This window comes from Fringilla coelebs, assembly GCF_963513975.1.
Source record: "Fringilla coelebs genome assembly, chromosome: 21".
Taxonomy (NCBI): domain Eukaryota; kingdom Metazoa; phylum Chordata; class Aves; order Passeriformes; family Fringillidae; genus Fringilla; species Fringilla coelebs.
This window is the reverse complement of record NC_140047.1, coordinates 10,828,654-10,852,487: the sequence shown is the minus strand read 5'-3', so window position 1 is coordinate 10,852,487 and position 23,834 is coordinate 10,828,654. Positions and strand designations below refer to the sequence as shown.

Genomic DNA, 23,834 nt, shown 5'->3' with positions numbered 1-23,834 from the left:
CTGGGGAGGTTCGGGGGGAGCGGAGGGAACGGAGCCACTCCGGGCTGGGGGGAGCGGGGCCGGGGGCGCGGCCGGTGCCGGTGCCGTTCCCTGGGCGGGCGGTCCCGCCGTGCCGGTGCCGGTCCCTGGGCGGGGCGGGGGCAGCGGGGCCGGGCCCGGCTCCTCCCCCGGCCGCCTCCTTCCCGCCGTGCCCCGCGCGGCGGCCCCGGAAGGCGGCGGGAGCGGTGAGGCGGCGGCAGCGGGGCCGGGCCGGGGCGGCGGGGCCGCTTCGCTCCGCTCGGGAAGCGCCGCTCGGGCCGGTGCTCCCGGGCCCCGCAGAATCCCGGGTCGGGGCGCGGCTCCCCGGGCGGGCGAGGGCCGGCGGCGCGGGGCGGGGGCTCGGCCGGGACGGGCGCGGGGAGCCGAGCCGGTTCGCTCGGGGCCCGCGGGGATCACCGGCCCCAGGCAGCCCCAGCCCGCCCCAGGCCCGGCCCCGCTGGGGGCGGTCCCGGTAATCCCGAGCCATCTGGCGCTGTAATCGGCTGAATCTGGGGTTAGCTCCCGCGGAGCCGGGCTGCGTCCGTGGGCAGGAGAACCGGAGCCGGGCTGTGTCACACACACGGCCTGGACTGGCTGCGAGACCCCTGCACCATCGAGCGTGGGCCCACATCAACTGATCTGATTGAAATTTCTTCTTCCAGGTCTTGCTAGAAGCTTGTCTCTGAAAGACTGGAAAGGAGTACAGGTTAGAACGCTTTAATTTGCTTAATTACATTGATAGTTTTTCAGCTCAAATAAATTGTTGTTAAATAATGCAAGTAATACTCAGTAGGTGGGAATCGGCCTGATGGAGCTGTCCAATGAGGCTCTGAGGTTTTAAACTGAGTTTTAAATTGTGGCTTAAGAATTAACCGAGGTGACTGACAGCATCGAGGGCTGTTTGAGAGTGGGCTGTGTTCTCCTGGGGCTAAAAAATGCCCTGAGGAAATAAAGGACCATGGTGATGCATGTTTGATCAGAAATGCCTCCTCTCTTTTGTTACTTTATTTTTAGAGCATAATGACTACTGCGGATGATAAACTGCTTGGCGAGAAGCTGCAGTATTATTACAGCAGCAGTGAGGGTGAGGATGAAGACAGTGAGAAGGAGGATAAAGAAGGGGAGAGCAGCATTCCTGAAAGTGTGGGCGAGGTGGAGCTCAGCAGCGATGGCAGCGCTGTCAATACAGGTACCATCATATCAATGTACTTCTTCTGTAAATCCCTTGTTGACTGGAAATTTTGTGTGCTCTTCTAAAACTCTTGTTTGAAATAAAATTCCTGGGTTTATGCATATTTGAGTCAGAGGGTGATCAGGTTTTGGATAGAAAGCTGAGACAAGGCTGATCTGTACAGTTTGGATGATAATATATCATTATTTTTGTTCTGATGAAAGCCATGCTAACAATAGGGGAACTCTTGTGGGCTGGTGGTTCTATTTCAAGAGCACAGATATTAATCTTTGGGACAATTACAAGAGTAGCCTAGTTAAGTAAATTGCAGCCTTCTTATAAAAAAAAAATAGATAGAAACTCAAGGACATGCAAATGGCAAATTACTGACATCAGTGTTTTGCATAGTTACAAAAACATTTATGACTGGGTCACCGTTTTACTGATTTATAAATTATTCCTTGATTGTGACTGGTGGGTAAAATTGTATTGTCTTTTTTACACGAAATGGCTCCACACCTAATTGCAGGTCCCAAGGGAGTGATCAATGACTGGCGCAGGTTTAAGCAGCTGGAGACGGAGCAGCGGCAGGAGCAGCGCAGGGAGATGGAGAGGCTCATCAAGAAGCTCTCCATGACATGCAGGTCTCACTTGGATGACGAGGCTGAGCAGCAGAAGCAGAAAGAGCTTCAGGAAAAAATCAATGGAAAGGTAGGATGGCACAAAGGAATTAAAATGCCACTTAAGTATTAACAGTTTTGTTTACCTGTGATAACAAATAAGTGATTTAGCTGCAACACCAAAGAAGTCCAAAGTAAGTGGGTGTTTAGTAAGTGGGTGTTTCAACTCTGAGCTCCAGAAGTTGAAGACATTGGATGTAGTGAATGGTTCTAATAAACTGGGCTGTTAACTCACCCTGGGTTGTAGTCAGAGAAGTTACTAATTTGCAGACATGTCTGTGCCTTCAGATGATCAAAGCTGGCTGTGCTCTCCTGTATCTTGAGTGATGCAGATAAGTTTAATGAAGTAAGTGAACAGGTATAAAATACATAAAATCCTGGTAATTTCAATTCTACAGGCACAATGGTGCCACAAATGTTAACTGAAAAACTAAATGAAAAGCTGATGAGAAGGAAGCTCATCTCAGGTCAGGCACAGTTTCCAAATCAGTGCTCCCAGCTCCGTGAAAGCACATGGCCACCATTAACCTGGATTAAAGTGGGAGCAGCCACTTGTGTTATTAGTGCAGCTTGTGGAAACTGGAATACCCAGGGCTGAAATCGCTGTTCCCCCTGGACATGGTTTCTAATTAGATCAGAATGGAGTGTAATACACAGGGTGCTTAAGCCTTCATGGGTTGCACTTTGCTGTTATTAAAGATGAGTGACCCACATTAATCCTCTTGATTTATGTTCTCATTATGTAAGTGACCCATATAGTGGTACAGATGTTTTTCAGGAATCTCTGTGTGTTTTTAGATGACTTTACAGGAATACAGCATGATCCACAATGATGAGGATGATGAGGAATTCTTGCAGCGCTACAGGAAGCAGCGGATGGAGGAGATGAGGCAGCAGTTGTACAGTGGGCAGCAATTCAAGCAGGTGTTTGAGATCACCAGCGGGGAAGCATTTCTGGACACCGTGGACAAAGAGCATAAGAGCACACTGATCATGATCCATATTTATGAAGATGATATCCCTGGCACTGAATCCCTGAATGGCTGCATGATCTGCCTGGCTGCTGAGTACCCAGCAGTGAAATTCTGCAGAGTGAAGAGTTCACTCATCGGTGCCAGCACTCGCTTCACTAACAATGCCCTGCCAGCTCTGCTGGTCTACAAGGCAGGGGAGCTCATTGGCAACTTCGTGCGCATCACCGACCAGCTGGGAGAAGATTTTTTTGCTGTAGACCTGGAGGCTTTTCTGCAGGAATGTGGTTTGCTGCCAGAAAAAGACCTACTGCTCCTGACTTCTATACATAATCCATCTGCATGTTACAGTGAAGACAGTGATCTGGAAATAGACTGAGCCATTTGTGCCAAGGGCCCGTAGGTGTAGTTGTGCTGTGGGATGTTCTTGTGCTAGGGATTGTTCTCTCTCCTCCATCGTGTGGGTATGTATTCCTCCCCTTCATGCACTTTGACTTGTGCTCATTAAAAATAACAACGAATTCCTAACATTTTCTTAAATTAATTCCATAGCTACAACTAAAACAGTCTCATTTCTATGCAATTCAAATGTGTTTCACTTAACACAAAGTTCTAACATGATTCAGTCAGTTTTTGGAAATTGTCTGTTGCAATGTCTCAGCATCCTTGCACGTTTCAATTGAGATGTGGCCACCAACTCCCTAAGACAAGAACTGAGACCGCAAATAAAAGAGTTTTTAACATTCAAGACTTACTAATTTGGTGCTGAACTGCACCACTTACAAGTGTGAGGTCCCATGTCCCATTCCACAGTTTGCAGTCTCCTTACTGGGAGTATCTAACACTTGGCCTTAATTTTTTGTTCCTTTCTCAGTTACAAATAACAGCAACCCCTGGCTTTATCCTGAAAGTTGCTTTTCAGCTGGAGAGAGTTCTTCTTCCCTTAACATTCCTTGAGACATAAATGCAGTTACAGCTCTTAATTCATTCTTGGGTTCTAAAACCCATCCTTGGAGTTCATAGTAGTCACTTGATCAGAAAATGAGCTCTGCCTCTTCAGAGAGACTCCCTGCCACAAAGAGCTCCAATGTGTGTGCTGAACAGCAGCAAGGAGAATTTTGTTGGCAAAATGCAGAATTAGGACTCAAATAACCTCAGAATTTCATCCCATGCTAAAATTACTAAATCAGTGGTAAAGATCCTTTCTGTCTGCCTTCAGTAGTAGTAAGTAGACTGTCATTACCTAAATACATGACCCAATGTAATGCCATATTTAATGATTAAATTGAATTGCAATTTTTATGTAAAGCACTTTGGAACACCAGGAAGAATTGCAAATGTGTCTGTGGATCCTAATAGGATCTTAATAAGAATGGATCTTGGGCTAGAAAAAGAAGACTTTCTAACTGTATCTATTTGAACTGTGTTCTAAAAAGTAGTATGAGCGGAAAAATAAATAATCTGTCATTTAAAATGACTGAGTTGGCACAGATTGTAGCTGTTTTAGGGAAACTGGCAGAAATCCAGGTTTTCAAATATGGTGAGAGATAATTTCTTTTCATCTGAGAATTGCAGAAAAGAAACCTATGTAAGTTATATGGAATTATATCATGGAGTGTAGATATCAGCACATTTAAGGAAAATATCAAAGCAACTGTAACTCTTATCCAGGGTGAGATTCAGTGAAGTCTGTTGTGCAGACAAGGTGCATTTTAGCATCATCATAAAACCTGTCTTGGAGAGGGGATCAAGGTAGAGCTGTCTGCTTGGGTTGCTTTGAGGTTTTATTTTTATAAAGTGTTTTGGGTTTTTTTTACCCCTAATGGCAGCAAAACTGTAACAGGATCAAACCCTCCCCTGCTGTTCTGTGTCCAGTGGCCTGGAGCAAGGGGACTCCTGGTGAGGAACCTCCTGTGCTCAGGTAGGGGAGAGGTGCTTTGCAGTGCCAGTAGCAAAAAGGAGAAGAAAAAAGGTGTGAGTCCAATTAATCATTGATCTGGAAGAATGTAACAAGCACAAGGGAGTGAGGAGAGAGAAGCTGTGCCCTAACCCTGCTGCTCCTTCCTGCACAAGCCTCACAGCTGTGAGCAGGGAGAGGAGGCTGAGCTGGGAAAAAGCTGCTGCTGCTGCTGCTTTTGCCCTTTCTTGAAGCTGAATTTTCAAGGAGTTCTATAAATAGGAGTTGAAAAGGCACTTGTCATGTAGGTGTGTAGCCTCTGGGAAATGTTCTGTTTTGGAAGGAGCAGTGCAGTGCAGGGAGGCAGCCAGGAAGGGTGGGTGTTGGAGGCCCTCACCTGGCTTTGCTCACAGTTAATGATGTTCCAATACAAACAGCAGAGCTTGGGCACGGAATGTGAGGGCACAAGGAAGCACGGATGGTTGCTTGGCCAGGGCAGGAATGAAATCCCAGGATGAGCTCAACATGGACATTTAATCATGGTGCCAGCATGGCTGCCAGGCAGTGCAGGACAAGAATTAGCCGAGAAAAGATTACACTGAATTTTTCTGGCCTCCCTTCTGCCTCTTCTTTGTAAAATGTTCAAAATATGCCTTTGCTGAAAGTCCAAACAAGATTTCCTGTGCAGTCACTGGCCTGATCCTGTGGCAGGGGGGCCTGCTGGGGAGGACTGGGAGAGTCTGGAGACTCCCTCCAAGGGGGGATTGCTTTGCTCCTCCTGCTCAGTGAATCATTGCCTCTGAGGCCACACAACCCCAGATGCATGTTTTCATTGTTGCTGCAGGAACCCAGGCAGCCCCATCCTCCTGTCGCTGTCCATCCCCACCGCAGGCAAGCCACAGCTGGGCTCCCCAGGGGCATGTTTAAAAACACAGAGCATGTCCCACGAGCTGTGTTTACCAAGAGCTCAAACAGAGGGCACTTCTGGCAGCACTCTCCTCTCCAGAGCACAGCTGGGAGCCCTTGCTGTGGTTGGTGATGCTGGTGGCCACACCAAACACCACCATGTGTGGGTGCAAACACTGCCTTGGATGTGGCTGGACCTTGTGCTGGACAAACTAGTAACGGTGGGAGCAATTTCTGCAAGCTGCCATGGCTGGAAAACCAGCACAGAAACAGAAGAGCTCAGCAGTGCTGGGCTGGGGGAGGCTCTGTGTGCAGGGCCATGGGTGCCTGGGCTCCTGGGGGAGATTTCAGTGGTGTGTTGGATGCTGTGCCTGGGGCTGGTACATGTTGGTCCTTCAAAGAAGCGATTTGAAAGCTTTTCCTGCTAGCAGGAGGGAGATGCTGTGCTGTCCCGGACTGGTTGGAAGAGGTGCCAGGTTTGCCAGTGGTGGCTCAGCTGAGCTATCCCAGGGGAACATTCCTCCTTGGCAGAGAGCAGCCAGGCCCTCACTGTGCCCGAGGCTCTCGTGCAGTTATCAGCTGTCCCAGAGCAGCGCTGGCAGCGATAGCCAGGAGCAAACGCAGGATGTTTGTGGTTTAACTGAAGCAAGCCCAGCTTGTGCCTGTCACCAGATGGAAGGGAAGGATGCTCGGGGCTGGAGCATCCTGCCAGGGAGGGCGGTCACGAGCACAGCTGGAAGCACAGCTGGAAATGTGCTCGGTGCTGGTCCATCTCACATATCTGCTCAGCACTTCTGCACTGCACAGGGGGACAGGGAGCACTGGGCTGTCCATGTGCCAGGACTGGTCAGGGCCAGCCCAGGGGAGCACAGAGCAGGTGAAGCTGCCTGCTGTGCCTTCAGTGTCTTGCTGGCCTCTCTGCCTCCCCATATCCCCTAGGAAACTAAAATCCAGATGTATCCTGGTAATGCTGTCCCATTTCTGAAGGGTTAAAGAGAGGGAGTGAGAAGGCTCTTGCCTTGGGAGTCTCTCCTTGCACACGTTCCCTTGCTGTGATGTTCTACCACATCCCTGCCAAGGCACCAGCCCTTTAAACCTCCCTAGTTTAAAATTCCTGTAACACCTCCCTGGGAATCCTGCTGGACGATCTACAAAACACCCAGGCAGCCAGATTTATGTGTGGATAGTTTTTATGTGAGAGAAATACAACATAGGTCTAAGCAGTGTCACCATGGAATTACAGAATATCCTGAACTGGAAGGGAGCCACAAACATTATCACAGTCCAACCCCTGGCCCTGCCCAGGATGACCCCAACAATCCCACCCTGTGCCTGAGAACAGTGGCCAAACACTGAATTGTGGCATTTGAGCAGCACAGGGCTGAGGGGTGGCCGGAGGGGAGCAAAGTTCAAACTGCCTCAGGACACTCAGAGAACCCCATGGAAGCTTCTAAGGGAGAAGTTGCTCCATTTATTGCTTCAGGTGCAGTCAGCAATGGCCCAGCACAGCGCTGGTGGGCACAGCCACAAATAGAGGAGTTTTTAAAATCATTTCTTATTTTAAGTGTCCTTTTTCCTAGAGCTTAACCAGGATCTGATGGGGATCAAGGCCAGTGACAGTGGCTGCCCGCTACCACATGGCTGGGCTGGGCAAGGGCTGAGCTCTGTTTCAGGAGGGGACAGAAGCAGGCTCTGTGTGCTGTGAGGATGTGTTTGCTGAGCTGTTAGTGCAGAGAAGGGTGATCATTTTGGGATGGAAGAGACTCCATCCCTTTGTGTGCACAGTGGTAGCATGTTGCTCTGAGCAGCCCTGGGTTGGCAGCCAGTGGCACATAGCAGGGTCCAAGCCAGCATGACACAGGAGGTCTGGGGATCTGACCTCATGCTTCTCTCTGGTCTCCTCCAGGAGAGGCACTGCTTTGTTTCCTTCTCCCAGCTGTGCATGTGTGCTGGGTAGGCTGTTGCAGGAGAATTGGATCAGAACAGGCTTCTACTGCAAGCTCAGCCCCTACTGGGCAGCTCAGACACTGTGTCCTCCCCATCCCTCTGCATGCTGCCACCTCCTCTGCATCCCTCAGGCAGCTCATCGCTTCAGCAGGTGCAGCAGGGGAGGAGGGGGTGCTCCCTGGGCTCTGGGCTCCTGTTCTGAGCAGGAGAGAGAGTCTCTACTGGAAAAAGATGTTGTGTGAAGAAAAATTTGACTCCTGGTGAGTAAGAATTAAGTCAGTGCTAACCAGTTAACTAAAATGAAATTTTTCCAGTCTTACACTTTTCACTAATTCTAAAAATGGTTTTCAGGCATAATGTGGATATGACCCCTCTGAAGAGGGGCTGCTGGTGGCCTGGTGCCAGGACACAGCAGGGACAGAAGGTGACAAAGCACTGGGGGGCCCAGAGTGTCCACTGAGGAACTCCAAAGCTGTTTTGTGCAAGGTATTCACCATCAGAGAACTGGGTCTGCTGAGGACAGAGCTGGCAGCCACACTCCCAAGGCACTCGAGTTTTTCAGAGAGCAGGGAACAGGCTCTCCTGGAGGGCTGGCATGGAGGACACCCAGCGTGGGACCTTCTCCTGCCCTGTTTCTGTTCGGCACAGGGGCGGCAGGTTCCTGCATCCCACCATTCGCTGTAGGAAGGAACAGGATCCTCAGCACCAGGCTGGGAGCTCAGCTCAGCCTGCAGCAGGGCAAGGACAGTCCCTACCTGGGCAGGTCAGCCTGCTAGAGCTCTGTAGAGGGCCCAGCAGCCCGAGGGCTGCCGTGCTGCGCGGGGTCCGGCACGTGGAACGCCACGTACGGGCACTTCTTCACGTTGAGGCACACCAGCTTCTTCAGGGATGCCGTCTTCACAATCTCAAAGCCAGTGGCTCCACCAAATGTACTGGGTTTCCAGTACTCTGGGGAGCAGATGGGATTTCCAAAAAGCCCCTTCAGGGAAAATGGAGCTCCGATCTCCACCATGCTTTCCCCAAAAATGCAATTGGGTTGGGGTTTCTCCAGCAGCAAGCCTGGGTAAAACTCCAGAGCATCAATGTCTCCATACAGCTCTTCCAGCTCTGCTGCCTTCTCTTCCTCTCCTGCACCAAGTGAACATCAAAGTGCTTTAGCAAGAGAATCGCACCTGGCAAGGACTGGCCTTGCAGAGGACAAAGGGAGGGTGCCTCCCTCACAGGCAGTGACAAGCCTGACTTCCAGGCCAGGGACTGTACTCTGGACTAGCGCTCCAGCCCCCAGGAGGAAGGACCCCTGCATCCCCCTGACACCCCTGCATCAGCCCAGTCTGCCCCACTGCGGGGCCATGAGCAGGCAGGGCTGGGATGGGCAGGAGCAGCTGCTCCAAGCCCAGTGGCAGAAGGGCAGCTCACGGCCTGGTACTCACCCGTGGGCACAGAGCCCCTGCCCTGGCCCAGCAAAGCCCCAGGAGCAGCGCTGCAGCCCTACCTGTCAGCTCCTGGAAGGACTTGTAGGGCTTCATGCCAAACCTTTTCCGATACTCGTTGAAGGGCTGCAGCCTCAGCTGCCGGGACTCCTTGATGACCCCAACGGCCACGTGCAGGACATTGGCATTGATGGTCTGTCCCCCACCAATCTGGAGGGGAAAGACAAGGAGGAGCACACTTCAGGCACAAGGCAGCACCAGCATCAGCTCCAGAGGGCCACCGCACGTCACTGCAGCAGCAAGAGGAGGGGGAGCAGGTGGGCAGTGCAAAAACCAGCTGTAGAGCAGCTTGGTCAGGTCAGCCCTGCTCCCAGGGCAGGGCACAGAGCACGAGAAGTCCCCGATGGACAGTGACCCAGTGACCTGGGAGGACGAGAGAGATTTCAAGCTCAGTGGGAGAACCCAAATGCCCAAAGGGCCTCAGGCTCAGCCTCAGCTGGGCTGCTTGGCACGAGCAAAGAGGGTCAGGAACGGAGCTGCAATCGCTTGGAAGAAAACATCCATGCGATGGCAGTAGAGAACAGTGCCAGGCGCTGCTCCAGGCCCCGCTGCTCCACAGCCGGGCAGGGACATCCCGGCTTCCACAGGCTCCTGGCATCACCGGAATGTTTACTGCAGAGCAGCAAGGGCAAGCAGCTGGGGCTGCCAGGGCCAGCCTTGCCACGGCGCGGGTGGGGAGGACTCCTGATGTGCCCATCGGGTGCTGCCCTGGGCAGACTCGGTGTGACATGGGCACCACTGCACGAGTGTCCCTCCTGGGGAGGGCAGAGCAGGACCTTACCCTTCCTGCCACCTGCTTGGAAAAGGACTCCACCAGTGCCTCCACGCCGTAGTCCATGAGCATGGAGGTGTTGTAGAGGAACTGCTTGTAGCTGTACTCTTGTCCCTGGATGATGAAGGAGTCAGGCATCAGCCCGTGCCAGTGATAGAGCTGGTTGAACTCCACGGCGATGCGATTCCGGTACTGGAACTGTGACCCAAACAACAGCTCGGGGTCGAACTTGAGGCTCAGGTAGTACCCACTGAGGTGCTGCACGTAGTCCTCAACAACGATCTTAATGGTCTCCCCTGGGCAGCAGAAAAGAGGCAGCTGGCAGCAGCAGGAGCCACCAGCTCTGCCCCTGAGATGTTACCCACATCTACCACAGCAGCCATCCACCTCCTCCTGACCATTTTGGATGGACCAAAGCCGACTTTTTTGCTATATGGACCAAACCAAACGATTCCCAGAAGTATGCCAGAGGAACTGCCTCAAAGGCAGGTTGGCCATTACCCTCAAAAGGAGGCTGGCCAGCGTGTGAGGCCACCCAGGGGTGGGACAGGGCGGGAGCAGTTCCTCACCGATGAGGATGAGCCGCGCGGTCTGGAAGAGCTGCTCGTCGCTCCAGGTGGGGTGGTCCCGCTTGAGCAGGTCGCAGACGCGGTTGTGCTCGCGCAGCCAGAGCGTGGCGTACACGCAGAGCCCCGGCAGCAGCCCGAACACCTCCTGCCCCACCGCCAGCTGCTGCTCCTTGGGCACGCCCGACGGGTACACCATGTGCACCGGGGCCTCGGTGACCATGGGCGGGTACACCTCTCCATCCACCACCTGGGGACACAGCAGGGACAGGGCAGAAAGGGCAGAGGGGACAAAAACATCCTGCCCGGCCACAAGCTGCCTCCCTAAGGGCACCACATCTGCTCTCCTGCAAGAGGTGAGTGGAATGGAAACGCCTCCCTCGTACAGCCCCAAATGCCTGCTGCCATCTGAGCAGCTGCACCCCAAAGATTGTCCCCTGGCAGCAGCCACGCTGGGCACCAGGGCTGGGGTCTGCCCAGAGGAACATGGGCTTCAAACAACTCTGGCTCACAGGGCTGGGACGTGTTTCAGTTGTGCTGGGTGGTACCTGGAATTTCAGCTTGCCGTCTCGGAAGAGTCGCAGCTGGTGCTGCCGCTGCAGGTTGTCCCCATACAAATGTCCCAGGTCCACCTGTGGAGAGAGCAGGGCATCAAGGCTGCCCTGAGAGGCACAGGGACCCCAGCACCCCCTCACTCCTCATGCCCTCACCCCGTGCCCCAGAGCCTTGGTGAAGCCACGCCCCATCTTCCCAGATGTCTTGAAGAACTGGTGAGTGAAATGTTGGGCGAAGAAGGCAAACATCATGTTGGTGCCTCGGGGATCAGCCTCAAACTTCTGCCGCAGCAGGAACCTCTCTGCCAGGAGCTGGGGGTCAGGAAGCTGCAGCTTCCCTGCAAAGGATGGAGGTTGAGGAAAGATGCCCAGTGCCGACCCAGCCGGGTACTGGTGCTGTCTGCAGGGCCGCTGGTGGCGTCTGCTGCAGCATCGGGCACAGACTCATCTGCACAGGGACCTTGCAGCCCTCTCACACAGGCCGTGACATGTCCCAACAGCTCAGCCTGAGCTGTCCCAGCAGCAATCCAGATGCCATCAATCTCCTCCTGCTGCAGAGCCAGTCTGGGCAGGACAGTGGTAGCACGTGGCACTGCCAGTGGTGCTTTACAGATGTGTCCGTGGCAGCACCCACGGCTGGGTGGGAGACACTCAGGGTGTGGGTGCCCCGGAGCAGCCACGTACCTTTGGTGCCCATGGGCGTGGGGCAGTCGTCCGGCACGGGCGGGAGGACGCGGGTGTAATAGCTGACGTTGGCATAGCCCTCCCAGCTGATGTAGCCATAGTCAGAGTTGAAAGTGGGGGGACTGGGGATGAGATTGGCACGAACTGAAAGGAGAGAGGGTGATCAGCATTGTGGGGCTTGAGGCAGCAACTCACAGACTCTGCCCCTGGTCCCTGCCCGCCTGCTCTGTGCTGCCAGACAGCTCCTGACACCCCAAAAATCAGAAAGGTACCAGCAGTGGAGGCATGAGGGTGTCCTGGGCTTTGTTCCGAGCCTTTTAAAGGCTGCAATTCCCTGCAGAAAAGGAGGGCTCGTGCTAATGTGCTAAGTGGATTCTTGGATGATGGATGAGATGACAAACCCTTAGAAATGGTGAAGCCAACAGCCAGAGCCTTGTAAGCGTGTCACAACGGCTCCAAGAGCTGGAACCTAAATATTTATGCAAAGTGATGAATATGGGGACATGAGTAACAAGGGCCATATTTCCACGGGCTGCTTTCTGTGCAGCTGTGAAACAGCTCCTTGGCCTGGGGAGTGCAGCATGCTAAGAACTGCTTGTGTTTTCCAACCAGCTGGCAGCTTGGCACAGTACTGGGGACCCCCTACACCCCACTGCAGTCTGGCTGGGCAGCTCCCCTGGGCACAGGGACAGTGTGACAGGGTGATGGAAGGACAGGGTGACAACCTTCTGGGTCTCCTGGTGAGGTGACTCAAGCCCAATGTCCACCCTGCTCACAGGAGCTGCTCAGCATCACTGCAGCCCTGCTATTGCCACCCACACATCTGTGCATGCCAGGGGGTCCTCGAGTCCTGCTGAACCCCAAGACCCTCTCCAGCCCCTCACCTGTCAGCACGAGCCTCATGAGTGTGCCCCTGATGAAGGTGCTGTTGATAATGTCCCAAAACCACTTGAAGTGGGTCAGGATGAAGTGGTAGAAGGCAGGACTGGGCTTCAGCAGGTTGTGGAGACGTGTCCAGAACTCAGCTGGGGGAAACAGACCAGTCACTCTCCCTGCTGAGGAGCCAGCCCACCCACAGCAGCGAGTGCTGTGGGCACAGAGCTGCCCTGGCACCCACGGGTGCCAGATCCTGGGGACAGGGACTCACGGGAGGTGCAGTTGACCCCGTAGTACCCGGTCCGGGTGCAGTCGCACTCGTATCCTCTCAGGCCAACCCTCACACACACCCCTTGGTTCTGGCAGGGAAAATAGCAACAGGGATTCACTGCAGAGAGAGAGAGAGAGAGAGACATCACCATCCAGCCAGCACATGGCTGCATCTGCCGGCTCCCTGCTCCTCAAGGGGGACTGTGCCTCGGACCCAGCCCAGCCGGGTCCAGCCCAGGAGAGGAGGTGCAGCGCTGCAGGAGCCAAGCACTGCCCTGCCGGGGTGGTCTCCCCAGCCCGGCTGAAGCCGTGCAAACAGCCTGTGCCTTAATAACAACAGCCATTGTCAGGGCCGTTTGCTTTGGCAGGGCCCCTCGGCCCCGCCGCCCCCAGCGGATGGAAAGGGCCTCTCTGCGCTCACTCCCGGCTCCCGCCCGGCCCCTTCCTCCACCACCTTCTTGCCCAGCCTGCAGGGACGAGATAAGGCCCCTCGCAGCCCTTCCCAGGGCGGTGGGATCACGTGGGACAGGGACACCCCCTGGCACAGAGCAGCTCCCACGCTGGGCAGCTCCATCCACACCGAGCCTCTCCAGGCTGTCCTGGAGCAGGATGATCCTTGTAACTTCACCATCCTCAGCCCCTCTGAGAGCAGCAAACCTCAGGAGACAGAGAAATGCAGTCCAGGGTGGCCAGAGACTCCTCTGCCTTCCATCAGCCAAAGGAGTGCTCTGGAACTCCTGAAATCCTCACCAGTGGCATTTTCAACTCACCAAGCCAGGTCTGGACAGAGCCTCTGTGCCAGGAGGGAAGTGCCTAAAGCCCAGAGCTGCCTGCACACCTGGCTTTGTCAGAGCACGCTGGAGGCCACCAGCCCCACCAGGGGACACAGCACTCATGGACAAGGTGCCACCAACACAGTGCCCAGCTCTGGAGCTGCTGGCTGCAGGAATGGGGGACAGGCAGCACACCCCGAGTGCTGAAGAGAACAACAGCCACTGCCAGTGTGCCCAGTGCCACAGCTGATGGAGGAAGGTCTCCTGAGCCCATCAGCTGCTCCATGTGGTTCCTGAGCTCACCAAATCCCTGCCAGACCTGCTTCAGATTCTTCTGGAATTTGGGAACAGGTTCCATTGCTGGGGTGGTAGGATGGGCATGCAGAACAGAAACCACATTTTTTCCATAGGAAATTGCAGCTAAAAATTAACATCTTTGGAAAATAAAGGTAATTTTGTGAAGTTGCTCAGTCTCCCAGCAGGCACATACTCGGGGCAGGGCAGGGAGCCCGGGGCTCTGCCGGCAGCTCTGCCGGGCTGTGCTCAGCCCTGTGGTCCCAAATCCCTCCCGCCACAGGGCCTGACTTGCAAAGACGTGTTCAGCTCCCAGCACTTCCATCAGGCTCCCTTTCATCTTGGATCTTTTCATGTCTCCAGACGGGAGGCAGCAGGCAGATCTTATTTATCTCAGACAAATTAAGGTCAGACCACCCGTTCAGATTTTTGCAAGATGGGAATTTTTGGAAAGGGGGAGGTGTTGCAGCACAGCTGGAGCATCCTCTGGGCTATTCCCACGCCGGTAGCTCCACACTTGGCTCTGCTGCAGACCCGGTGAAAGCCCCGACGAGCAGCCCCGTGCCGTGCCCGCTGCAAGCCGGGGGAAGCCGGGCTCTTGTGGGCGCCACAGCCACGGGGCTGGGAGGATGCTCCAGCGCAGCAGGTCGAGTCCTGCCCCGTCTCTCCAGCTGATATGGGGAGCCAGGAGAAGTTTGCTCCGCCGGGGCCCTCCCCGGTGCGGGGCTCGATGGCACGTCGTGCCGAGCCCTCCTCCGAGGCGGCTCTGGCAGCGAGCCTGGCCGGGCCGGGCCGCGCCTCCCACGGTTCACCGTAGTGTCAGCGCCGCCGGGTCCCGGAGGTGGGGTGGGAGCAGCGTGTTCCAGCCAAAGGGGTGGGAAGGGGCTGGAGCGTGTCCTGGCCCGCGACACCAGCCCCATCGCATCCTGACGGAGCCTCCCTCCCCTCCGCAGCAGCTCCGTGCCTCTCCACACCCCGGCCAGGAATCCCGCGCTGGCCTTGCCAGGACGGCTCCAGGTATGGGGAAAGGCGCTGCAGCGTGCGCGGGGAGCGCGGCCCCTCCGTGCGGCGGGGCCGGTGCACACGCTCCATCACCGCTGAAAAATGCCAGATTTCGGGGACGACATCCGTTCCACAAACCGCAGCAAAAGCAACCTGGGGTGAATCACGGCCGGGACAGAGCCGGGCTCGCTCCATGGGACATGGCCGCGCCGCCGCGGGCTTTGAAGAGGATGGAACGCTTACGCACTTGTTTGTCTGATCCTGGAAGGGTTCTCGGGCCCACGAACTATTCACAGCACACACACCACAGCCAGATTGTCATCTGCAACCACTTCTGGCAGCACCATGAGCAGGAGCAGCGTGCCAGGCCCACAGCTGTGTTCCACGTGGGCTCAGTGATCCTCCCCCTGCACCTGAGCCAGGCTGCCTGCTGGGGATGGGCTGGAGGGGTGACACAGCCCCAGGGCTCTCGTGTGGTAGCTGGCTTCACTCTGCAGCCCTGGCTGGCTCCCTGTGAGCCCCACTGCGGAGGGGATGTGCTGGGAGGAGATGCAGACCGGGGGCAATGGAAACAGCCACGAATGCAAAGCAGCTCTGCCAGTGGTGCCCACCTGCCCCACACAGCAGGGCCTGTGCCCGACCTGCCCCGTGCCTGGGGCTCGGGCACACGGCGATGTTGGGGGGCTGCCATTGCTCCCGTCTTGGCTGCTGAGAGGACAGTCAGGTTTACTTTGCAAGAACGCTTGAACAAAACTACACCCCTGAAGGCAAGTTAGCAGCCAAGGGCAATATCTGCAGGGAAAACTGAGAAACACCTTGGGACCAGCCTGGCTCTGCTCACAGCCAGAGGAAAAGTCTACAGAGAACAAACACCATGGGTCAGAGACAAGGTGCAGCCAGTGAGGAGTCAAGTAAAGTGCTCTGAACAGCAAATTTCAAGTGAGCAGGAGATCACAGCCTCAGCCCGACATCCTGTTATTTGGTCTTCAAGAGCAGATCCGAGGACTAGATTAGGGCTGTGGTCCTCCTGGTGCAATGCTGGGGAGGAGCAGAGCCTGGATGCTCTGCTGACAGCACCTCACAGGCAGTGCCTCAGGGCACAGCACAGTTCCCCTAATTTCTCAATCAGATATCTCCCTCCCTAATTAAGCCTTGGAAAAAAGCCGTCTTTTCCTGTACATCATGTATTGCAGGTATTTATTTTTCCCCCACATAATGAAATCTGCTTTGATCGTGCTGTGCAGCAGTCAGCTCCAGGGCTGCACCTCTGCATCTGTCCCAGCTGCTTCAGGCACGTGGGTCCTCAGCATGTCCCCAGGCCCTGTCTTGTGATCAGCAGGACACACAGATGCCAGCCCGGCTGTCCTCAGCTCCCAGAGGAACTTCTCAGGAGGATAAAACACATGTAAAGAGATGGCCAAGCTGGAGAAGGAGCAGAGCAGAGGCTGTCCCTTGCCTGTTCCCACCACCTATGGTCCAGCCCAGCCAGTGACAGCCAGGTCCATCCCCTGGGGACTCTCCTTTCAGCAGATGTGGCTGATGTGCCCGGCAGTGGGGCACCTGCCACCTCCCCAGCCACACTGGGGTCACTCAGCATTGGGGTCACCCAGCCCCACTGTTTCTGGTGGCTGGACCTGTCACATCCTGCTGGGTCACACCCCTGCTCCTGGAGTCCCCTGCAGAGCTGGCCATGGGTTTGAGGAAGGGTTTTATTTAACCACATGCTCCATGGGTGCCTGCCATAGCCAGCATTATTCCTCAACAACTCCTGGTGTGCCTGCAGTTGGTCAGCACGTGGTGCTGGGAAGGAAACGATGGCTGAGGCCACCAGAGCCATCCCTGCTGCTCCCAGCCCTCCATTCTCGCTCCCTACCGCAGTGTCACCCGGCGTTGTTTGGGGACAGCGGCAGGGCCCTGGCTGCCAGCACGCACGGGCATCGTCCCCCTGTCCTTCGAGAAGCCCCGGCCCGGCCCGGAGGCTGCAGGAAGCAGCCGGGCACTGCCCCTCAGCCCCGCGGTGGGGCCGGCCCGGGGTGGCCGCGGTCTTGGCGGGGGTCCAGCCCTGTCGTGCGTCCCCGGCCGCCTCGGGCCCTGCGTGTGGTCCCTGCGCGGCCGCTGCGGGAGGCGGAGGGGAAGCTTGTTCCAGCCGGGCGCCTTCGCTCCCAGCCGGGCGTGACGGGCCGAAACCTGCGGGCACCGACCCGGGCGGTGGTCGTGGGGCTCCTGCCAGCCGCCCCTGCCCAGCCTGCCTGCCTTCCGCCCCGGACACGGAGGGCACCGGCGGGCCAGGACGAGCCGGGGGTGGCGGGTGCGATCCCGCCCGGAACCCGCCGGACCGCGGCCCGGTCCCGCAGCGCCCGCCCCGCAGCGCTCCCCGCTTCCCCGGGATTCCCGGTACTAGATCCTGCGCGACCAGGTCCCCTCGCGCCCCACGGTGCCCAATGGCCCCTGTTCGGGATGTCGCCGCTCCACCGGTACCGACTCCCCCGCGTCTCCCTCCCTCCCTCCCGGTGCGGTCCCGCCCCGCGTACCGGAGCCGGTGCCGGCGGCGCTCCCGGCGGCGCAGAACAGCACGGCGTGGGCGAGCAGCAGCCGAAGCCCCGCGGTCGGCGGGGCCCGGGCCCGGCACCCACCGCCCATGGCGAGAGGCAGCTCCGCCGCGTCCCGCCCCGGCCGCGCTGCCTCCCGCCCCCGACGGGACGGGACGGGACGGGACGGGGCCGCCTCCGACAGCCCGGCCCGCCTGGGGACTGCGCTCGCTGCGCTTCCCTCCCTGGTCCGCTTGGCTACCCCTGCATCCCCAGCCGTGCCCCGATCCGTGTCTCTCCCAGGAACCCCAGGTTGCCTCGTTTCCCTCCCAGTTCCCACCTACCCGAACATCTCCATACCCAGCTTTTGGTTCCCACATCCCGCTGAATCCCCACGCCCACGCCCTTGTTCCCACGTCCCCCTACATCCCAATTCCACATCCCGGGTCCCCCAGGACTCCATGCCCGAGCCCCCCGATCTCCTGGGCCTGGCTCAGCTCCTCCCAGTGGCCGCAAGAGGCTGCCCTGGCAGTGCTGCCCGGCTGTGCCAGGAGCCCGGCTGCCCACAGCCACCAGCAGCCAGAAAAGTTGAGTTTATCGGTGAAACCATCGCTGGGTGTTTCCAGCCGGATGCTTTGTTCCCAGAACCAGCCTCTGGGAGCCGGACTGGATTCAGCCAGTCTGGCCCGGGCAGGCATCAGCCACCCCACAGGACTCGTGTGGGGCTGGGAGAGGCTCTGCATGGCTCTGGGGTAGACGAGAGCATGGTGAGCTGCAGACCTGGCTGGGATGTCCCCAGACTGGTGGAACCCAGAGCTCAGAGCCTGCTGAGCCTCTCAGTGGCAGAGACCCCATCGCAGGCCTGGCTGTGTGAGAGGATTATCGTGGGCTTTGCCGAGCTGCGGGGAGCCCTGGCAGGGTGGGGGAGCACAGCTCCTGCCTGGATCCCGCTTGATTCCTCTGCGGGGGTTTCAGCAGCTGGGAGGGAGTGTCCTCACAGGGCAAGTGGCTTTCACAGGTGTCCAGAAATGCACAAGGGCCTCAGATCCAGCTTCAGCAGGCAAATGCACCAGCCATGAGATAAACATGAGCTCAGCCGGCTCTGGATGCGCTCACGCAGGGTGGGGACACTGCCTCTGCTCCCACTGACGAGCTCACACCGGGGATGGGGGCAGGTTTTGCTGTACGTGTGCCGTCGGCGCAGTCACGGCTGCTCCTGCCCCCTGCCAGCCTCCCCAGGGTGTCACAGTCCCAAGGGAGGCACTGGTCCGCCCTGTGGCTGTGTGTATTTCCCCTCCATTCCCTCTTGCAGCACCACCAGCCCCAGCTCTGGCGGTCCCCTCCTGTCCCGCACCCGATGCTTGACACTGCTGACCGCAGCACGCGTGACCCGGCACAGCCTGACCCCCTCCCGCCGCGGGCCACCCCGCAGCCCTTGGGGATGTCCCGCTCCAGCCGCGCTCCGTTCTCACTGCCCCCTCCTTTCCCTGTCACCAGGTTGCAATAACCACACTCTTGCACAATACCGGAAACGGTTGCAACAGCCCGGGGCGCTGTCTCGCCAGGGCTGCCGTGGAGGGGCTGTCCCGGCGCTGCTGGCGAGGGAGGGGGCTCTGCAGACTCCCACCGCTCCTGCTGTCTCTCGAGTAGCCAGACCCCTCACTCCAGCGCTCAGCGCTCAGCTCTAAACCAGCAGCCACTGAACTCCCTGGTGCCAGCCCTGGCTGCCACCAGACCTCCCGTGACTCTGTCTGAGCTGCAGCCCACGGTGTCTGACCTCAAATCCCAGGGTGGCAGCCAGCCCTGGGTGCCCAGAGGAGTTCCTGTCCCCAGCCAGGGCAAAGGAGGGTGGTGCTGCTCGGGCACTGTGTGAGACTGGTCTCACAGCCTTGGTGCAAGGCCAGGGCCACCTGAGGGCACATCTGGGCATTTGCCACAGGCAAAATGGGCACTGCGTCTGGGCAGCAAATGCCCTGACACCTCTCTGGAGTAGAAAGGGGATCTCCAGTGAGGTGCTGCCAAACGCCATGTGTGCCTCACTGCTGTGACCTGGGGGACAGCAGGAGACAAACAGACCCCACTGGGGCCCTAGCTGCTCCGGGGCTGCCGGTGCTGCCCCGAGGATGTGCCGGTGCTGCCCCGGGGATGTGCCGGTGCTGTCCCGGGGATGTGCCGGCGCTGTCCCGGGGATGTGCCGGCGCTGTCCCGGGGATGTGCCGGCGCTGCCCCGGGGATGTGCCGGCGCCAGACCCAGGGGATGGTGCGGGAATGGCCGCGGCCCTTCGGCTGCGGTGCAGGACAGGATGGAGAAGGCAGGTTCGGAGCCTTCTGGGATGCACCAGAGCCCCGCCTGAGGCACCGGTGAGAGGTCACCCCCCCGGTCACGGCACCGCGTTTCTGTCCCGGCGGGGGCGGCGGGGCCCCGGTGCTGCCGGCGCGTCCTCCGTAGGGAGGCAGCAGAACACCGCCGATGGCAGCGCGGCGGCGGCGGCGGGAGGCGCTGGGAGCCGCTGGGAGGCACTGGAAGGTGCTGGGAGGCACGAAACGTCGCTGGTCCTCTGCTACTCTGCCTTGGGCGGCCCCGCATCTCCCCTCCGGTCCCCGAGCCCCTCATTCCCCGTGTTTGGGGTGGTGACTGGAACAGGAGAGCGGGACGCAAGAACCTGTGGCGGGGTCAGCGCCCAAAATCCTTCCCCTCATAAAATCCTTCCCCCCATCTGCCCGAGGATGCTCGAGCCATGGGAACATCCCTGCCACCGGGACACCTGGTGCTCTGCCCCGTGAGACAAGGGGCAAAGGAGCAGCTCAGGGAGACCACCCACTCTGAGGCCCAGGCAGGGGCACCCCACAGCTCCCCACGCCAGGCCTGTCAGAACTGTGTCCCTCTGATCCCAGGGGATCTGCATGGCCATGGAGCATCCCCGGGCTGACCCATCCTTGTCCGTCCCTGAGCAGTTTCTCTGTGGGATGTGGTTCAGTGGGGGAACGTTGGCCGTGGGCTGCAGGGGATGGGCAGAGAACACGGAAGCTGAACCCCACATTTTTCTGCTGTGAGGTTAAGAGGTCACCATTGGCAAGTACCCGTGGGGAAGGTCCCCAACAGCCACAGAAACAAGGGCACAGCAGATGCTGGTGGCTGGAGACCCCTCACGGGACAGTGCTCAGGGCTCGTCCCCTCTGGCTCAGGGAGCTGGGTGGGCACAGGGCCAAGTGGGGCAGCCCGGGGAGCCAAACCCTCCCCGATGGCTGAACAGGGCTGGCGGCCCCTTCCCCAGCTCCGGGGGGCACGGCAGAGGAGGACCCAGCATTTCCTCTGGCAAGGGGAGCTGACAGACAGTTTGGGGGGCTACAAATCAGAATTGAAAAGCCGGGGCTGGACAGGCTGTCTGGGAACTCGTAACCTGAGCCCCAGGAAAGGAGGACTCAGGAAAGCGCTTTCAGCAATCATATTCATCATCTTCAGCTCAGGCTCATTAGGCTCCGGAGCCCAGCCCCGCCACCGCCAACGCCTCCCGCACGCAGATAGAGCCGCCGGCTCAGACAAATAAATGCTTCCAGCTTCCCGGTGGATGCGGCAGGTCAGGGAGCATCTGATGCCAATTACCCGCGGTGTAGGGTTCCCGGGCAGCTCCTGCGCTCCGGCCCTCCCGCCCGGCTCTGCCCCGGCCACTGCCTGCCCGGCCACCGACACCTCCCCTCCCGTGCGGGGTGGCCCCACGGGTCACCTCTGCTCCCAGCGCCAGGAGCCATGGGGACAAGCGAGGGGAGAGCTCCAGCTTCTGCCCCGGGGGAGGAACAGCCCAGTGCCCCCACGCTTTGGGCTCCTCCATCCCCAATCAGGGCCCGGCACCTCAGGTCATGGTTGAAGGCCCCCTCACCCTATGACCATCCCCACCGGCGTGTCACTGCTGCCACTCCCTCTCAGGCTGTCCCCACACACGTGCTCACAACAGGGATCCTCCTCCCTGCTCCCTGGCCGGGCCCCAGCTGGTACAGCAGGTTTGGAGCCATGCTGGCCGAGGGGCTGGCAGAGCCCTGAGCAGCCCTCCCCCAGGCAGGAGAAGGGTGTCGGGGCCGTGCATGGCCGTGTCACAGCCCGTGGGTGCCCCACACCCCTCTGTGCCTGCTGTGTGCGGGTCCCACGGGATCCCTGGGGCAGCTCACCCCCGCCTCGGGCCCCAAGCAGAGAACAGCTGTGGGAGTCTTGTCAGATTCAGGTCCAAAATCACAATGGGACATGGGAACGCATGGACAGGGCTGGGAAGGGTCCAGGGGTCCGTCCCGAGGGGTGATGGCAGCCAGCACAGCCACACAGCCTGTCCAGGCACGGTGGTGAAACGGGCACAGGTGGCTCTTGGGGACAGCTGCACGTTCCCACTTCTCCAGGCTCAGGCTGGCCTGGATGTCCTTAATTGCCCAAAGGTCGGTGTCCCCGAGCCCGGGGCCACGTGTCGGAGGGACTGCGGGCAGGAACCTGACACGGACAGGAGTCATTCGGGATCAACGCTGGGGGTCAGGAAATTACAACGGACACGAACCTAAATAGGCTGCACGTCCCCCCAGGTAATCAGGGGCCGGGCCAGATTCCAGCTGACAGCTTAAATGCCCTAATTCCTCAGCCCCTGTGGCTCGAGGGGGTCCCGTGTGCCGTGGGCTTCTCCCAAACGGTCTCTGAGCTGGAGGTTTGTCTGTAATTGGAGGCGTGTTGCATTCCCCTGAAAGTAGCCAGGTCCCGCTGGAGGGGGGCTTCGGGAAGGCAGCAATTTCCCTTATGGAATTATTTACCTGATTAGAGAGTTTATTTTATCAAAATTGCTTCAGAATGGGGCTGCTCAGTGTGTCCAGCACAGGGAGCTCCCCGGTGGGGCTGGCGGCCTGGAGACAGGTAATTTGTGTGGTTAATGGGACTAATCCACCAGGCAATTACAACAATAGATTTCACGGCTGCAAAGTGCTCCGTTCCCATTAATTAAAAATCTGTTAAGAAGATTAGCACGTAAAGGTATCAAAAGAAACCCACGAGTTTCTTTCCCCACAGGCCCCCCGAAGGCGAGTGTGGGAGTCATGGATTGCTCACATTAGCACAAAAATGATTCTTTTAAAGGTAAGGGCTTCACATCCAAAGTGACTGCTGACAGTTTACCCCGACTTCTCTACCAAGAGGTCCTTTATTTTTAATTACAGTTTTTTTAAAATTAGCCCTGATTGTTCGTGTGGAGTGTTAGCTTAAATATATTTGGAACGTGTGGTTCCTCTGTGTGTGGTAGCACAGGGTGAGGAGGGCAGCCCCCGGCCCAGCCCTGCTCCCCGTGTGCCCCCATTGCTGGGCTGCTGCTCGGGACTGCCCGGGAGGGGTCAGGGCTCCGAGGGGTCTGAACTCAGCATCCACATCCAATGGTCAGCTGAGCACTGAGATGGTCCCAGCAGGGCGGGAATGGGGATGGCAGCACCAGCACTGGTACCACGGCAGGCAGCCCCAAACCCAGCTCTGCAGCAGGCACTGGGCTGTACGGGCACTTCCCCACAGTGCCGGGGGCGCACCACTCCAGCAGAGGAGTGGCAGAGCTGTGCCACCACTGCTGCACCCCACGGACACCCCACGGACACCCCACGGACACCCCACGGACACCCCACGGACACCCCGCTCCCACCCCGCCCCACCGCTGCGGCCAGCCCGGCTCCGCTCGGCCCCTTCTGCCGCTCCTGCTCTTTGTCCACAGCCAGACACGAGCAAAACAAAAGCAAATTCCCGAGCAGCTGAAGGTGCCATTTTTATGGCTGGGCTGAACGAGGAAGTATTTTTTGATCTGTTAAAAATCCTGAATATTATCTGACAGTTTATCTTGTTTCTCGAATCCGTGTCTTTGCAGCAACGCCAGCTCATTTACATGTGTATTGCGCCTGCCTCCACGGGTGCTGAGGTCAATTGAAACTCAAGAAAAGAGGAGAAATTTATGCAAAACTGTTGATTGCATTTGTATGTAATGAAATCATCCAATATTCATCTGACTATAGACTCTAATCTGAAAGGAGAAGTGAAGGACATAAGAGTCACTGGAAAGCAATAATGAGCTTCTGTAGTGATTAAAAAAGCACTTGAGCTTTCTGAAAATCCAGCCAGAAATCGTGTCTAATCAACACGGAATATAGGAGGCAGAGATTACATTGATACATTTTGCAAAGCTCACTGTTGAAAATGTATGCTCGCTGTAAACTCTGACATGCCATCCAGGGCTGTGGATACAAATCCGGGCGGCACAATCAGCGCCCGCCCGTCCCTGGCACAAAGCAATCTCGTGTCTCTGCTCCATGACTCACAAGGAGTGCAATCACATCTATTTTGAAGAGCAATGTTGTTTTTTAACTATGTCGAGAGCTTCCAGCTTCCTCGGAGTTTTTCCTCCCCTGTGCCTCTGCTCTGCGTCCCTGCGGCCA

At 57.6% G+C, this 23,834-nt stretch overlaps 2 protein-coding genes across 3 annotated transcripts; one reads left to right on the top strand and one right to left on the bottom strand.

Annotated features, from left to right (window-relative positions):
- The first annotated feature begins 181 nt into the window (after window positions 1–181).
- On the top strand, window positions 182–4,283 carry PDCL (phosducin like). Of its 2 annotated transcripts, none has more exons than XM_084219446.1 (5): window positions 182–224; window positions 681–724; window positions 1,033–1,207; window positions 1,719–1,900; window positions 2,668–4,283. In XM_084219446.1, exons 3-5 carry the CDS (start codon window positions 1,039–1,041, stop codon window positions 3,217–3,219), a joined length of 903 nt encoding a protein of 300 aa, XP_084075572.1. In that variant the 5' UTR covers window positions 182–224; window positions 681–724; window positions 1,033–1,038; the 3' UTR covers window positions 3,220–4,283. The 2 variants fall into 2 exon arrangements, with proteins under 2 accessions (XP_084075572.1, XP_084075573.1); XM_084219447.1 differs by lacking the exon at window positions 182–224 and adding an exon at window positions 456–532.
- Window positions 4,284–6,828: 2,545 nt separating this feature from the next.
- Window positions 6,829–17,533, bottom strand: PTGS1 (prostaglandin-endoperoxide synthase 1). The gene is made up of 11 exons (XM_084219539.1): window positions 17,403–17,533; window positions 12,804–12,920; window positions 12,541–12,681; window positions 11,657–11,800; window positions 11,129–11,310; window positions 10,967–11,050; window positions 10,422–10,668; window positions 9,862–10,148; window positions 9,083–9,230; window positions 8,346–8,718; window positions 6,829–8,268 (listed from the first exon to the last, which is right to left on the bottom strand). Exons 1-10 carry the CDS (start codon window positions 17,509–17,511, stop codon window positions 8,363–8,365), a joined length of 1,815 nt encoding a protein of 604 aa, XP_084075665.1. The 5' UTR covers window positions 17,512–17,533; the 3' UTR covers window positions 6,829–8,268; window positions 8,346–8,362.
- Window positions 17,534–23,834: the final 6,301 nt, after the last annotated feature.